Raw genomic sequence first — 17,410 nt, forward strand, 5'->3', positions numbered from 1 at the left:
CTGTTTGGTGACCAACAGATAGATAAGGTGGAAATGCTGGCGATTGACGTAGTTGGAGCCAGATAAGATCTCATAGCTCCATTGTAGGCGTACCATTGTGGCTTTAGTGGTTTGCTTTTCTTGTTTTGCTTTCAGTGAAAGACTTTAGTGTGCTGTCTCATAGGTAGCGTGCATTAACATAGTTGTAATAGAAAGTGCATCATGTGCAGGAAATCCTCAATCTAGCTGTTACTCCACTACAGTATGTGTTTAGATAACAGACAGACGACTCGCATAATGCCCTATCACTATTGCTGTCCCTGTGACGTCATGAGCCATTTTACTGGGGCGTAGGTCAAAGCCTGTGCACTGCACTTCATACTGTATGTAAATAGCCAACATCTCACTTTTTCTTACACAAACACACACACTGAAACTCATCCACATACTGTACAGTGCATATGCATAAGTCCTTTAACTCAATAGTTTTTTGTTTTTTTCAGATGATCTTGTGGGACTGGGACCTGAAGCATTGGTACAAACCACAATATCAGGTCAGTATGTGTATACAATGCTGTATTTATTGTTTAAATACTGTGCAGGAATAGTTCAAGCCCATTGCATACTACACCAGAACAACTGCCATGGTTCAAGCTTGTGGGATTAGACCTAAATTGCAATGCATTGCACTGCAACACAATGCATTGTGAGCTTGTAGTTTTGCTATTGTCACCCTATGTTCACCTATTTTAGCTGAATGTTTATTATTATAACATGACCTGAACAGGGACGGTAGGGTTCATGTGGATAAAAGGCAAAGTCTATAAGTCAGGTTTTCCTGTGATATATTTTGGTAGGGTGAGAGAGCAACAAATGGTGTATACTCACTCACACTGAATAAATATAGTACCGGCATACAATGGCTGAGAAATCGTTGTCATGCCACATATTTTCAACCACCTTGATAAGGTTCTAAAATATTTGTGTACGCAAAAGTGTTGGCTACTGCAGCCTAAAAGACGTCATCTGCTTCCAGGACACCAGATGCAACATTTTTGCTTGTATAAAAACAAAACTACCCCTTTTTGGGAGGTTTTTGAACTCGGCTAACTATCTACCTGCATAACATGGGCACCAAAACCCAGCTTACTTTCTGACTTGCTGCCTGCCTGCCTCTGACCAGAGACTGTAAAAGGAAGTGATGAGAACAACATGGAAGATGAGACAAATCAGAGGGAAGAGAGGGACGAGGTATGGGTGGACTCAGGGAGAAGAAGGGAGACGAGATGAATTATGAGTAGGTGGGGATCCTGAGGGAATGGGTGAGCTAAAAGGGGGTGAGGTAAGCCAATACGGGGTGAGGAATCTCCATCCGGCATCGCTTATGCCAGCTCTGCATAAGTAATGCTTCCCTACCCACGTCACCAAGCGCCAAAGTGCTTGCCCTGCATTTCTGCGTACGCACCACCCAGCACTCCACTTCATCACTGACATCACTGCGGGCTCTCAATTAGCCACGATCGATGCTATGAGCTCAGAGGCCTGCTGTCATCCCATACTGCCATGCATACGTACATTCTAGCAGTGTTGAAAGTGATGAGGACTGCTGGCTGTGAAAAGGTCCCATCCTCCAATCCAAGATTGTAATGTCAAGGACCCCCCCAAATTGGAATGCCCACATTTGAAAATATTAATCTTTTCCTTTTTCGATAAATCTGCAAGCTCACAACAGTGAGCTATTAGATAAGGCGGGGCTTAAGAGTTTAAACTGTTCCTCATTTTGTGTGGAACCCTCTTAATAGGTCATAATAAGGTCTTGACCCTCTTATAAGGTCATAATCCGTGGGGGTCCCCGGACCCAACTTTGAGAACCACTGTTTTGAAACTCTATACAGACAATGTTTACTGTAGTTTAGCCATATTGATTTCGACTAATGTTAAATAAAAACAGATTTTCCAAAAAAAGAGTGAGATAATGTAAAACGTATAAACACCCACCCCTTTTATCTGTAATTCAATAATGACTCACTGACCTCCGTGCTAAATTACACTATGCATTGTCAATGTAGTCATTGTGTCTGTTGGTTTACATTTCTTTGTGAATGTGTCTGTGCATTTAATTTTGCCTGACAGGGTGCAGTGAGTGGCAACGGTGTTGACCTTTCGGTCATCAACGAGGCCAGGAACCTACTGTCGGACCTGCTGATGGACTCCTCCCTGTCGCCCCACACCAACTCGTCTCTGCGCAACATCTCCAGTCTCATGGGGACTTTCTCTGGCTCCTGCCGTCCCAGGGTCAACCCCTTCACGCCGTTCCCCGGCTTCTACCCCTGTGACGAAGTGGATGACCATGTAGAAAGGAGCGACAGGAAGTCCATGAAGGTGGGCGGCGTCTGGCCCCTCAGTCCCAGCGTGACAGTAACGGGGTACAGAAAGGACAGCTATGGCCAGCAGATGCAACACCCCCCCCCCCTTCCCCCTCAGCCTAGTTACCCAAACCAAACATGCTGTCCACGTGAACCTCAATCTCTGTTACTAAAAATGGCATATGAAAATGTACCCACACCAACATAAGTAAAAGCAATCATGCCCAAGTTGTAAGTCAGTGAACAGGCTATGAACAGTTATTAAATTGTACTAAACGGTAGGAACGTACATTTCAATTTAGAGTTTTAGCAGCAACGTTTCAACATATATTTTATTTTATTATTATTTTTGAATGCATACATATTCATTTTAATTATTAAGTAACATTACAACAAAGACTGAATTCAGTCAAGCGAACCATGTGTTTACAAAATATATTACTTAACGCTTATATATTTTGGAACTTGAGTGGTATTTCATGTTAATCCTGGCCAACATCAGGAGCATCAGGAGTTTTCCCTTGGGAAAACAATGTGTTTTTGGAGGTCAATGTATTCAGCAGCACAGCAGGATATCTTTATTGATGACTTCCCCTGTCTGTCCCAGCAGGGTCTGAGCAGCAGGAACAGCCTCCCGACCCCTCAGCTGAGACGGGGCTCCACCTCCTCCTCCCCACTTCCTCCTCTTGACTCCACCTCATCACGTTGGGAACGCAACAACGGCAAGAGACCCCACCCTGACCTCAACCTGACCAGGTATATTGACCCACACATAGGGCCCGAGAGTTTAATAGAGTATGTATGTGCATGCATAAAGTGAGTGGTAAAGTGCGTCTAACATTGTTTAATGCATTTTCTGCTTGGACTTTTCTGTTTGGATGTAGGGGCTGTCAAGGACAGAAAGTAGTTTTTTTGCCACTCAGAAGGCGTTCCTGTATAACTTCCGGGTATGACGATGATGTCACATGCATACCCCATATTGACACTTGATCGACAATTGATTTAGCAGTATACAGTGTATCTCCAGGTTTCAACTTATTTTTTTGTGGCAAATTAATTCCCTAGTTCATCATACAACACACCACATTGCAAAGCTTTTTGAGCTTCTGGATGGATATTTGATACATATGACTTAGCAAAGATAATGATACTATAATGGGCGGCATATGTTGATTTTTACATGCAATTGTTTTTCCTGCTCCAGAAACACTAAAATATGAAGAACAGCACAACATCGATAATGTTTGTCCAAAATGTTGTAACGACACTATCTTTGTGTGAAGTGAAATATTGTTGGAGCAATGCTGTTGTGCGGAGTCCTTATTTTTAAACTGTTACTCTTTGTGTCCAGCACCAGCAACCAACAACTGGATGCGCGCAAACTAGACATAAATGATAATTTTCTTTGCCCAGACATCCACCTAATATCTGGACAGATAGGTGTCATCAACCCCTCATACAGCACAATACGAAATGCTCACAGTTGGAACTCTGGACTGTAGAGTTTATATATCTCCACAAGGTGGCAGTAGCACTCCATCCATGGTGGCTGGCTTCCCTGGTTATGATATTTATGGAATTGATTTATTTTCTTTTGTGGCTTTGCCAGATGACTCATTTCATTGGATAGATTATTTACGTTGGGCATGTGCAAAGAGGATAGGTTCCGTCTGCCATGTTGCCTGTTGTTGCCATGCTCGTGTGGGGCTACTAGTAGAATGCGTCTTTCCTAGAACGCTCACCTGCACTCACTTTTTAATACCAGTGCCAATAATGTTAAGTGACCATTTTCTTGGGAACAAATCAAGAATGGCAATTATACGTATAAAACAGAGTGATGGTGAATTATATCCTCTCTGTCGGGTGGAAACCTCATATGTCCAAAACTGTAACTTTTCAGTATTAAAATTCAATGTGTCACTTGTGGATCTGCTACTTTTGATACTTGAGTCGAGTATGATCAAGTAGAACGTTAATTTACGAAAAAACACAAAAAGTAAAAATATGGAGATCAACAATATTATGGTGAATAATGATGGTGTGTATTTATGTTCCAGCTCAGGGTCTTTGTCCAATGGGCCCAACGCTAACCTGCTTACCATCCCTAAGCAGAGGTCTTCTTCAGTCACACTCACCTACCATGCAGGGCCCAGGAGAGCAGGTGAGGCCCCAAGAAAGACCTTCTATTATTTATCAATAAATTCATTAGTGTAATTAAGCACTAATGTACAGTATACTTTGACAGTGACACGCAACAATAGCCCTTTTGTAGGGCTGCTTTTTTAACTCATTTTGGCTTGAATCCTGAGTTTTCTGAAAAACCTTATGTTTCTGTATCAGTGGTGCTCCAAATTTTATGTCAAGGACCCCAAAAATGCTATGAGCTTGTAGATCTGCAATCTTTCAATAGCTTAAGTATAACATAATGCTTTAAAACACCAAAAGGGGTTCCTGCCCAAAATGTGTTAAATATTGATTATTTTTTAATATGTTTTTTTAATTATTTACAATGGATTAAATCAATTAGTTTGTTGTTTAACTGTTGCACCATTTAAGTGTCCTGCTTAAATCCAATGTCATTATCATTCCAATCCCCTCTCTCCCCATCAGGCACCTCTCCGAGCCTAAGTCCGCTCAACTCGCCCAGCAATAGCCCTCCAGCGGTGGGTACAGGATCTTCGTCCTCCCTGGTCACCCGCTCGCCTGTGGAGTTTCCGGACACGGCTGACTTCCTGACCAAGCCGAGCCTCAACCTGCACAAGCCCCTGGGCTACACCCTCAGCTCCCCTGACTTCCAACAAGCCTTCCGCAGCCCCTCCGTCCATCTCTGTACCAGGTGCATATACACTGCAAAATGCTGACCCCTCACGGGTCCATTTTTAGAATTCAATTAACGCTCAGTTTTGCACGGTAGTAACTATTTCAAATATTTTTCCTGCACCGAAAATTTAAACATTGTGTTATCTATCCATTGAATTTCCAACAAACAACAACCAATGATTCAAGATTGTATTTATTGTTACATGAATGTATATGCAACTAAAGTTCTTTGTCACTAACAAAGGGGGGCGGGGTCCGCAAATTTATTTGGGGTGTACTGTTCTTTGCAATAAAAAGTTTGAGAACTACTGATTTATAAGGCATTTTATTTATAGAATCGGCTAGTGATTAAAGGTCTCTTTTTGGTTGTCAGTAACACACCCTCCTTCTGGAGCATGTGTTACTGACGCTGAGTGGATGTTTGTCTTCAGACGTTCGGAAATGCGCCCTAAACGCACTGGTGCTCTCTTGTCGTTCATTTATTCAGTGCACTCGGTGCGTTGTCTTTCGAAAATCCAGTGCGCTGCGCACCGGGTGTTCTGAGTGCCCACCTGAAGCTGGGGTTGTCCAGTGTGAATCGGTGTGATTGCATCACAGCTGTGGTCGTTCGTAAATAAGGCACACTGAACGCACTCTGTGACGTCACCACCCACCACACTCAACAAATTGACCACATTCCCGGTGCGCATTTCCGAACGCACCCGTACTCAAGTGACTGTGTGTGTCCATTGCAGCTGTGGTCGCCAGACGCTGATGAAGGGAGGTGCCCCAGCAGACGTGGGGGAGGCTCACCAGCTCTACACCACTGACCTGGTTCAGCGCAGACGCTCAGGTGACATCATCATCATACTATAATTCACTCAATGTCTGTTTGAATGTCTGAAACAGCCTCGTAGCTCCTCACTGGCTGCACCAATCGCTCCCACTTTTCACACAGGCATTGACCATAATATTACGGAGGTCTTAAAGGAGCCATTCTTTCACTTTAACTAATTATTGATTAATAATTTATTTATTAGTGCATTAAAATGTCCCATCGACTTACATGGGAAAATGCGAAAACTCTGTCGTGGCTCCTCACTGGCTGCACCAATCGCTCCCACTTTTCACACAGGCATTGACCATAATATTACGGAGGTCTTAACAAAGCCATTTTCCCCATTTCACAAATTCTTGATTAATAATTACTTTATTAGTGAATTACAATTTCCCCAGATAACGTGCAACCTCACACCCGCCCCCTAGCGACACCTGCATCACAGGCCACCGTTCTTGGTGTTACCCCACTGTCATGCTTCCTCTGCTAGAGCCGCAACACAACAAACAGTGGCCTATACAATTTAGCGCCTGGCCCCGTGCTACGACACTGTGATGCCCTATTTCTTGTTCTCGACTGTTAACATTCCACCGCGGCGAACACACACAGGTTCAATTGGTTACACTCCCAACGTTAAATGACTGTGTACTTTTTATATCTGTTGTATCATAATATATCGACAATATAATCCATCACTCGAGGGGGGGGGAACACAGCTACAGCTCCTGAAACGAGTGAGCTGGCGCGAAAGGACTTTTTCTCATCTTTTGTAACCAACGCTGACCTGCGTGCGACCACAGTGAAGTGACTGAAGCAACTGGTCTGGAAACATATTATATATCTTCAGCTTTGAACACATCTTCAGTCCCCAAGCCTCTAGCCTGGCTTTAGCCACACTGATAAGACACTCTCGCCTCCTCCCCGATATCATAGTGACAACTTGACAAACAAACAATGTTTGCACGTAACTCGATATCACTTCAACGTTCAACACAAATGTGGGGGAAATAAACAGCACTGTAGGCATTGTGGCGGGGTGTGCGTGGCACCTGAAAGCCTGCTGACACGCTGTTACAGATGGCCATGTCCTGTGACTCCAGTCCTGTCTGAAGTAGTCAAAGCCAAGGACAATGTTACAATACCCTACTGCACCGCATGTGATAACAAAAAACATCGCCTCGATTATCTGTCTCACGACGGATCGAGCACGTGTCTGCTGCTTTCACATGGTATGTCATGTTCACATTATGATGTTGACTTCCACCACTTCCGACATCAACAGCCCACGAGTGAGTGAAACGGGCCACTCCTGAAAAAGGCAATCTTCTTTTTTTTTTTTTTTATAATTAAAATGTTTATTTATTTTCCAAAATGGTACATAATAAATGTAGTACAATACAAAGCAGCAGCAAAATTACAAAACTCCCAAACAGCCAGTCCAAGAAACAAAACAAAAGAAGAAAGATATAAACAAAGACATGATTTACGGTTCATATCCAAAATTCGTCCCATGTCTCAACATGTCCATGTTTCATTTTACTTTCCCCCATTCCCATTGATCAGCATATATTCATATGATGTGATTTTAATCATTTCCTCATTCCATTCTTTGAGCTCAGGTGTTCTAGGGACCTTTGGAAGGCAATCTTAGCCAAGTGGGGTGGAATCAGACCCATCTTAATCACATGACTATAGAGATCATGTTTACCAATTGGCGTGAGATTTGGATAAAAACTGTGTGAGTAATAAAAATAAATGTGTTTTGCAAAAATCGGCTTCATGGGTGCGCTATTACAGGCAGATCTGAGAAATGCAGGGCAAAGGCTTTTCCTTGGCCTCTAGAAAGTGCATACAAAGTTGTACACAGATCAATGCAGTTGCAGGTACAAACAGGAATTGTTATAGCGCCACCGTGAGGCTGATTTGATCACACACGGACACACGGATACACACACACACACGGACACACAGACGAAATGCAAAACATACTCTCTCCCCATGCCTTCGGCCTGTTGGAAACAATAAAATATACTGTACAGTTTGTAACCAAATGGACCCTTATAGATCTTTAACTCTTGACTGTAAAATGACCCGAACCAAATGGACCCGTCATTTTGGTTTCATTTAATTTTTGGTTTCTCAAGAGTTGCATTTTTTTTAAACATCTGCATTACTGTGAATATACAAGAAGTCTACACAATTAGAGAATGTAGAATAATTGTTTTCATCATCATTTGCCTTTTATCTCTCCTATGGTACCAACATCAATACAGCTATATCTAATCTATATCCATATAATATGGAATTGTGGACAAAATCTTAGCCAACAAAATATTCTTTGGTTTTGGGTCTGAGATGCTAAATCTCATCAAATGGTCCGTGGCTCAATGCAGAATAAATAATGGGCCTTGATGTGGAAATGGTTGAAAACCACTGTTCTAGAGTCAGACATTGATCAGCTTTCCATTATTGGTCCACTCACCTAACCAAGGATGCCATCTGGTGGAGAATGTACACCACACATGCAGAGTGCCAATAGTGATCTGCAGTGTGGAATAACATCCACAATTTTAACTAATTTCCAACAAATCTCCACATTTCTCTTTCACCTAATATTCAGTCCCGGGCTTCAATGAAAAAAAACTTTTTTCAAATGCTTGGGAGTGTGAACGAAGTGTGTATTTCAATGAGGGATTGAACAGTATATTGCAACTTCAGATAGGGTTTATTAGATTCAAATTGATTGGTATGTGTGGCTGGGCCTACTACACTACAGTATGTGTGTGCACTTGCACGTGAGCACTCTGCTTGCCAGATTTAACGTGTGTGTGTGTGTGTGTGTGTGTGTGTGTGTGTGTGTGTGTGTGTGAAGCAGGTGAAGGGTCAGAGTTCATGGGTGAGCCTCTAATTAGGGAGGAGAGTGTGGAGGTGGACTCGTGGCCAGGGGACAAGAGGACCGACCTGGCAGGGGGCCCGAGGGAGGCAGACGAGGAAGAGCACAGTCCCAGCATGGAGAAGAAGACTCAGGAATCAGAGGTATGTGATGTTTCATCCACCCACCAGACACCAAGAATTTGGCAATGATGTCACAACTAAATGTCACCTGGATGAAGTGCTTTTAGGACAGTAAAGGGACTGTACTAAAGCCCACTCTGTCCACACCAATGATTCGCAATGCAACTACTTGCAACCATTATCCCCACTTGGCAGTTGCAAGGAGTTGCATTGGTGTGGTTGACATTGAAACTGTTGCAAGGAGTTGCGAGGAGATGCAGTGGTGCGGTTTGGCCTTTACATAGCGCCTTTCTAGTCTTTACAACCCTTCATAGCGATTTACAATGTATTTCACATTCACACACCGATGGCAAAGGAAATCATGCAGGGCATCAACCTGCTCATCGGGGGCAGTTAGGGGTTTAGTGTCTTGCTCAAGGACACGCATGATCAAACTTGGAACCTTCGGATACCAAGACAGCAGCTGTACTTTACATCCTGAGCAACTGTCACCCCTCTTAACTCCATCAGCTCTGGTACTATAGTGGCCGCTAGCAGGCCAGTGCCAGACATTTTTGAAAACTCCTAAAATGGCCGACAATCAGTTCCGGTTCAAACAATGGTTAACATCCACTAGCTATTTGAAAGGTCAGGTCGGGAGGTGATCCGATGGGGGAATAACTGTTTTTGTCACATCTAAGTCAAATTAAGCTCTAATCAATCCCCGAATATCGCATTTTGAGCATATTATGATCCATAATGCACATAAATACCGTGCGTGCACGCAAGTATTTTGGCTGTTTTTAGGTAAACGTCAACATACTTATTTTATTTTTTTCCCCTGGATTATGGGGAATAAAACAAATCTTGGGATGCCGGGCATTAATCTCGCCGGTGCGGAACCAGTTAAGAAGCATGGGGCCCCTTGACTCATACAACTGCAACTAATTTAGACTTTGGTACAGTACTACGAAGAACAGTACAGTACAGTACAGTACTAGCACCGTACAGTACAGTACATTACAGTACAGTACCAACAGCACCACTCACTTCAGACGGGTCTGATTTTTTATTCTTTTTTTTTTGGCAACATTTGATTCTGAGTTTGTGATGTCACAGCATCCTTGGTGTCATTTGTCATTTTGTATATTTTGTTACAACAACTACATTTGTCTTGACGCAATATAGTGCCTGCGTGTGTGCACACACGTGTGTGTGTGTGTGTGTGGTTTTTCAGATATTATTTATTAGATCTCTGGGTTTTTCCCCCCACAGTTGGCGTATAGAGCCGCTTTGAGTTGTGACTGGTTTTTTCTCAGTAGTCCCACTGCTATTGTCTGCATGTCCCTGCAGTGTTCAATGTTGTCAAGACGGCTGCTGTGAATTCAGCCGAGGATTATTTGTACAGTATGCCAGCTGTAAGTTTCATTAGGAAGGCCTTCATGCACATCGCTTTTTGAGTCTGTCGAAAACAACGCGTGTGAAACACTAAATATTTAATGTTCTGAATTATGTTAATCACTTGAACGCCAGCATGGTTATTCTGGGGAAAGCCTTCATAGAAAATAGCAGATCGACAAGCTCACAACGTGACGTGTTGTGAGCTTGTCGATCTGCTTTTTTCAGCGACGGTGTTTAATGTACAGTAGAGCAAAAAGGGAAAGTCAGAAGTACAGAGCCCTGTGGATCAACACGCTCAACAACACATGGAGTTTAAGTCGAAACTCCTTGACAGCATCGACCCCTATAGGGGCTAATGGTTTCATTACCGTTCACAGCCATCGACCCCTTTTGGGGCTTTATTCGTTTTTAATTGAAATTAATAGATCAACTCTGTCATAACTCATAACCCCCTTGAAGTCTGCATCCAGCTAGAATACAAGCTAAAATTATACCGGCTGAAGCTAACCCCATAGAGATGAATAGGCTGGCTGTCATTTATACTCGACCCCACGACTGTAAGATAAGATCAGATCTGTTCAGCAAGTGACTGTTTCTGTATGTTAATGATCACATCATGCCATTAAGAATCATCTTAACCCTTGGACTACCAATCCCAATTTTTTTGTTTGGGTAACAAATTGGCATATTTTTAATTCATCATTTTCACATTAATAGAAAGATCTGGTGGTTTGAACAGATGGTTTTCATTGCTAGTGTATTCTCTCGAATTGCCACCAGATGGCGGGAACGCACCATTATGCTGATTTTGGCCAAAATAGACGAATCTTCCTAAGTCACTTCCGGTTCAACGATCGACAACATCCGGTATTATTTTGACCCTAGTCACTAGCTTGGCTGGTCCGGATTGCTAAGCTAATGCTATACTTTTCATAACTAAGTCAAATTAACCTCAAATCAACCCCAAAACATCGCAAAATATCACATTAGAGACGGCGCGCGTGCACGATAGCGCACGATCACGCGGATTTTGGCCGTTTTTTGGTCAATTACATCCAACATTAGTGATATTAGCGAAAAAATATTAATTTTTGCTCCGTTGAACCCTAGATAACTGACATTGATTGACATTCCGTTAATTCCGTGAATGGGAGGTTTGTATTTTTAGAAATATTCTGTTTTTTCCGTTAATTGTAGCCCAGGGGTTAATGGATTAATGGAATAATATTTTTTCATGTTTTAGGTTGTTATTAGAGAAAGTAAAAGATGAGTATTATTTTTATTTTTTATTTTGCTGCTTTCTTTCATTTTAGTGATTTTAGCTAGTTTTGACTAAAAATATGTATTTTTTACACAATTTTATGGCGATTTCTTTATTATAATTTACTATAGTCCTACTAGACCTGAGTAAATTATGGCCACAAAAGATCACGGTATCTATTGAATGTGAAGGAGGAGGTAACAAACTGACATATTGAGCCTATAACACAGTATGGCAGCCCCCTAGGCCCTAGTAGTCAGTTGTATGTTCAGACACACAGAAACCAACTACTGTGGCCAGATGTAATTTCCTGGGGTCTAGTAGGACAATAGTAAATAGAAATAGAAATCGCCATAAAAGTGTGTAAAAAAATTACATATTTAGCCCCTTGTTCGAATGCCTGTCAAAAATAGCTAAAATGAAAGAAAGCAGCAAAATTTTTTTCTCATCTTTTACTTTCTCTAATAACAACCTAAAACATGAACCTTGGTTGGAAAAAAACTAAAGTTGTCCTTTAACACTCCGATTGCCCGGGGATATTTAATCCATTAAATCATAGCGCCCAGAGATTTATAGCAGCGGAGCACTTTTACCGATGGACCGGGTGTTATCCCGGATGTGGATGTAGCAGCTAAATGTAGCCACTCTAGAGCCGATCGACAACAACGGGGGGTATGATTAAATACGACTAGCGACGTGTCCGCGGTGGGCCGTCTAACACATGATCTTTTCTTAGAATTGGACGGGATGATTTAGATCAAGAGTTATTAACGTTTTAAGATTTTTGGTTTCATCGGCTAAACGGGGGGGAACATTTTCGATGACGTCCCACTGTTACGCAACATCGAGTATTGCGCAACAGGTGCTCCTAGGCTGTGGAGCGATGCGATCGGCTTTGATATCAATAATCTTCGTCTTTTGGATAAAACTTAGTCGTGGGCGATTGGGGTGTTAATAGGTGTCATTACCATTGGTTCTATATAAAACCCTCAGACACACTTAAAGGACCACTTCACCACTTTTCAACCTATCTTCATATAATAGGTCCTCACTAATAACCATGAAAAAATAGCGCAATTTTTTTCTACTCGGTCTGTGTCTCATAGGAGGGCTGTGGGCAAATCAGAAACCGTCTTCCACTGACATCATCGGTGGGGAATACAAGCTAATAGAAACTGCAGGCTTTCTATTCCTGAAAAGTTGCAATGCGAAAATGGAAGCCATCGTTCTCACGATAATGAAAATCTAACAATTTTTGTAAAAAATATCTTGTTTAAAAAAAATCTGCCTAATGATGATGTCACTGGAAGACGGTTTCTAAACTGCCCACAGCCCTCCTATGAGACACAGACTGAGTAGAAAAGAATCGTGCCATTTTATCATTATTAATAATAATAATAATAATTATCATTATTAGTGAGGACCTATTATATGAAGATAGGTTGAAAAGTGGTGAAGTGGTCCTTTAACCACTCTCACCTTTACTTTATAAATGATTCACAAATTATCTACTATCATAGAACTATCATGTTCTACTCTGGATTTGAACCCAGGTCTCCTGCGCAAGTGCTGGCATTTTAACCACTTGGTTATTAGACTAGAACCTGCCTGCTTGCTCAGGGGAGAAATGACCTTCCGGCAGTCTTGTCAAACCTCAAACACAACCAACCACCCTAAATGTATACGTTGTATTGCATTAACATACACCCTAACCATACAGATGGTTAACATTTTAATCATACAGAGAGTTGCATGGTACAGCAGCTTTTATATGAATGAAGTCAATTAAGGTGTTTTCTCCATGCAGGGTGAACTGGTGTTCAGACTGGATCCCCTGCTGGAGGACCATGAAGCTCTGATGGAGAAGATAAACAGCTGGAACTTCCAAATCTTTGACCTGGTGGACCGAACGGGAGGAAAGACAGGGAGGATACTCAGCTATGTCAGTACTGGAACCATAACCTTTCATGTTTTTATATCTGGTTATATGCCGAAATTGTTCCTTTTAGTTCAGTGGTTCTCAAAATGTAACCCCTGAACTAAACTGAATGCCAGACAAAAAGAGTGTGTGTGTGTGTGTGTGTGTGTGTGTGTGTGTGTGTGTGTGTGTGTGTGTGTGTGTGTGTGTGTGTGTGTGTGTGTGTGTGTGTGTGTGTGTGTGTGTGTGTGTGTGTGTGTGTGTGTGTGTGTGTGTGTATATTATAGTTAGTTTATTTTGACAGGTCTGACTCTGAACTAAAGGGGCAAGCATAGTGGATACATTGAATGGGGCTCCAGCTATAGAGCATTGCACTGCCCAAAAATCTTGCTCTTTGGTTGACTTTCATAATCACCTCTGCTGCCATATTTTTAACCGGACAATAGGGCTTAATTGGTTGGCGTGTGTTCATAATATGTATTTGATTGTATTTTCCCAGGTGACATACACGCTGTTCCAGGACACATGTTTGTTTGAAATCTTTAAAATTCCTGTGAGGGAGTTCATGTCCTACTTCTGCGCCCTGGAAAATGGCTACAGGGACATTCCTTGTAAGTACCACAGCGAAGGCTTAAGCTATATAGTTTATCCACTACTGAATTAAAAACATATTGTGTTACTGTAAATGCGTTTCACCATTTGCCAACATCACCGTATTGTTGAAAATGACATGTCATTGTGGGGTAATGTGATACAATGTGATACAAAAATAAGATTATTTTTCAGTTAATGAGAAAATAGCATTTGATCCACACTTTACGTTAATAGAAGAACATTGCTGTTAACAAGGCATTCCCTTAGCATCGTTTTCCCACAGTGTGTGGCAACATTGGTGTGCCTCACCTTTGTTGGTACACAGTCATTGTGTGAACTACTGTAGGACTGGATAAAATGAAGCATCACAATATTTTGCCTCGATATTGTTGTGAACTATAAAATAGGGCTTACAGTAAGTGATAGAAAACAGGAAAAGACAACACTTATGCCATGATATTACGATATTTAAAATCAAAGAAGATATATCTAGTATCATAGTGGGATGGGGATCGAGTACCGGTTCCATTACAGAACCCATTCCAAAGTTATTGAGAACATGAAATACACAAGGTTTTGGCTTAGGGTTATGTCATTGAAATCAAATCACTGGCACAATAACGTTCTAATAATGTTTGACTTTTGTTGAATTGCCTGCCAACTACTAGTACAACAAGTAAGAGGAATTTAATGGCTTGCATGTCGCTGCAATCATTTAATTACATGTTTGGAGAGGAACCGGTGAAAAGGTTTGGCTGCACTTTTCAAAACTGAAGCATTTAATTTTAGATGGTGGTCAGCACAAGGTCTCCCCAGCATGCAATACCACACAGCCACTGCCTCGAGGATGCCATCTGATAAAGCGGATGAATGTCACAGGGCTGTCACAAAGTTTGTGGTGAAGGGGTTGCATGCCTTTGCAATTGTTGAATTACTATGATTTAGGGAGATGACCAAGGCCCTCAATCTAAGTTACACCCCTCCCTGCAGGACCGTTCTGTCCAACACAGAGGCATAAAGTGATCACAGCTAGCAACTGTGGCCATGGTAGCCATTATATGTGATGGATGGACTAGCTTAGCGCAGTACCACTCCATCCCAGTGGCCGCACATTACAGCAGCCAAAGCAGACGTCATCAAAAGGTTCTCAGACCAAAGCTGTCTGCTTGCCACAAACGGATGAAATGGTGGCAGTTGAGATTGGAGAGGTGCTAGGAGTTTGCGATTGCGACATCCAACATTGCAGTTGCTTGTAAGAAGCTGGACATCCTCAAACTTGACAGTGCAGAAAGTATACAACATGGCCACAGTGATCCAACGGGCAGTAAAAAATAAGAATGGTCATTGTGTGGATGAAGCGATCTACAATGGCTGAAAGAGAAAAAGCAGCTCTTCAAACTTTCTCAGCACACCATGATACTGGATGTCAAAACCAGAGGGAACTCTCTTCTTGATGCTTGAGAGATTCCTCCAACAGCATCCAGCTTTCCAAGTTGCAGCATTACACCCACGGCTAAGAAGGCTGATGCAGAGAGACAAACTGGATAGGATCCCAGAGGAGGACTTCACCAGAGCAGAGGAGTTCATCATGGGGATGAAATTCCTGAACACCGTGTGTCACAGTTCTGGAAGACATTTGTTTGTGTCTGGCATTAAACAGAAGGTTTGGACTGACCTCTCTGAACGCTATACTAGGAGGACAACGTCCAGGACTGCGTTGGGCCAAAGCGTTTTTAGAGCGCATGTATGAAGCAGCCAGTGCTACGGTGGCAGAAGAGTTCCCAGACCCACAGTGACACGGCCCAGAGTCCTAAGAAGATCGCTGATTAGGAGCAAGAGCTACGTACCGAAATACTTGAACACCACGTAGACTTCGCCAAGAGATTTATCATTACTACCTCCGATCTCTAGGGCAGAAAAGACCCTGTCCTGTGGTGGTGGGAAAAGCAAGACGCCCTTCCTCTGCTAGATGAACCATTAAAACTGAGAAAGCATCTGTGTCATTTTAGCTATATATACTGTATATACTAGCAACACACACGAAAAAATCCAATTGCAATCCCTCAGTCAAATTTGGCCGTGTGTGTGTGTGTGTGTGTGTGTGTGTGTGTGTGCACTACAGTATTTCCAAATGAATGAATAAATAAATAAGACGGAAATTAATAAAAGTAACACCAGTTCTTTGAAATATTTTTTGTTTTGTCATTCATTCATTTTACTTTATCACCAAACAATAGAATAGGATCAATTTTGTGGAATTGATAAGCAGTATCAATAAGGTGGATGGATGACCCCTAGACTCCTATCACCATACTGTAGGGGTATTCAATTAGATTAGGCCGGGGGCCACAACTGTAGAATGATTGTGTGTGGGGGGCCGCACAGTGTGCGCGTGAAGTGCGGAAATTTGTGGGTTCTCAAAATTATTTTTGTGCTCAAACACGAAGATTTATGTATATTTCCGCACAGTAATGAGCAGGATAATATACAGGTATATGCTACCTTAGAATAGATGTAGGCCTAGTAACCATGTTACTCACATTCAAGCCTCACATCACCTCTCTTATCCAGAAAGTAAATTTCAGCCTGAAAGTTCTCTATCGATCAATTAACTGCTTCACCCTTCAGGTCAGGAAAATAATCATCTCGCAACTTATTCTCCCTATCTTAGACTATGCTGACATTGTTTACCAAAATACCTCCGATACACACCTCTATCTCCTCAACGTAACATATAGATTTATACTGAGGTGTCCCTATATGACCCACCATTGTACTATGTATGAGTCCCTCAACTGCTCAAAAGCTCGAAGACACTCTCACTGGCTATTATTTATCTTTAAATGCACATACTTTAATTACCCAGAATATCTAAAACAATATCTTCGTCCCTTCAGCTCACCATACAACCTGAGGCACACAGACCATCTTTACCTTATAGTCCCCACCAACATCAGAAAAGTAGTTGGTCGGCGTGCTTTTAAATTTAAAGCTCCTGTCGACTGGAACAATCTCCCCAGTTCCCTCAGATCCATTAATTCCTTCAATATGTTTAAAGTGTCTATCATTACTCATCTCCAAACACCATGCTCCTGTTTCTAAATGCCTCAGATTGTTCTGATTGTTCTCTCTTTCCTTACATCATGCGGCAAATTTACTATTTACTACTTACTATCTACTATTTACTATTTACTATTTTCAAGTGCATGTTTGTACTCGGTCACGGTGTATTGACAATGTTGTTAATGCATTCGCATGTC

At 42.0% G+C, this 17,410-nt stretch overlaps 1 protein-coding gene across 2 annotated transcripts in view; it reads left to right on the forward strand.

The window, feature by feature from the left end:
- Positions 1 to 17,410, forward strand: part of pde3b (phosphodiesterase 3B) — a 76,473-nt gene that overhangs the window by 47,351 nt on the left and 11,712 nt on the right. Inside the window, exons 2-10 of one of the 2 annotated variants that reach the window (XM_083759781.1) lie at positions 483 to 533; positions 2,113 to 2,361; positions 2,956 to 3,101; positions 4,403 to 4,506; positions 4,956 to 5,181; positions 5,900 to 5,997; positions 8,855 to 9,018; positions 13,446 to 13,580; positions 14,056 to 14,167. In XM_083759781.1, the coding sequence (XP_083615907.1) occupies positions 483 to 533; positions 2,113 to 2,361; positions 2,956 to 3,101; positions 4,403 to 4,506; positions 4,956 to 5,181; positions 5,900 to 5,997; positions 8,855 to 9,018; positions 13,446 to 13,580; positions 14,056 to 14,167 (1,285 nt within the window). The remainder of the gene's footprint in view (positions 1 to 482; positions 534 to 2,112; positions 2,362 to 2,955; positions 3,102 to 4,402; positions 4,507 to 4,955; positions 5,182 to 5,899; positions 5,998 to 8,854; positions 9,019 to 13,445; positions 13,581 to 14,055; positions 14,168 to 17,410) is intronic. The other variant, XM_083759782.1, reaches the window with a different exon arrangement.

This window comes from Protomyctophum parallelum (assembly GCF_964188405.1).
Source record: "Protomyctophum parallelum genome assembly, chromosome: 2".
In the NCBI taxonomy this organism is placed as follows: domain Eukaryota; kingdom Metazoa; phylum Chordata; class Actinopteri; order Myctophiformes; family Myctophidae; genus Protomyctophum; species Protomyctophum parallelum.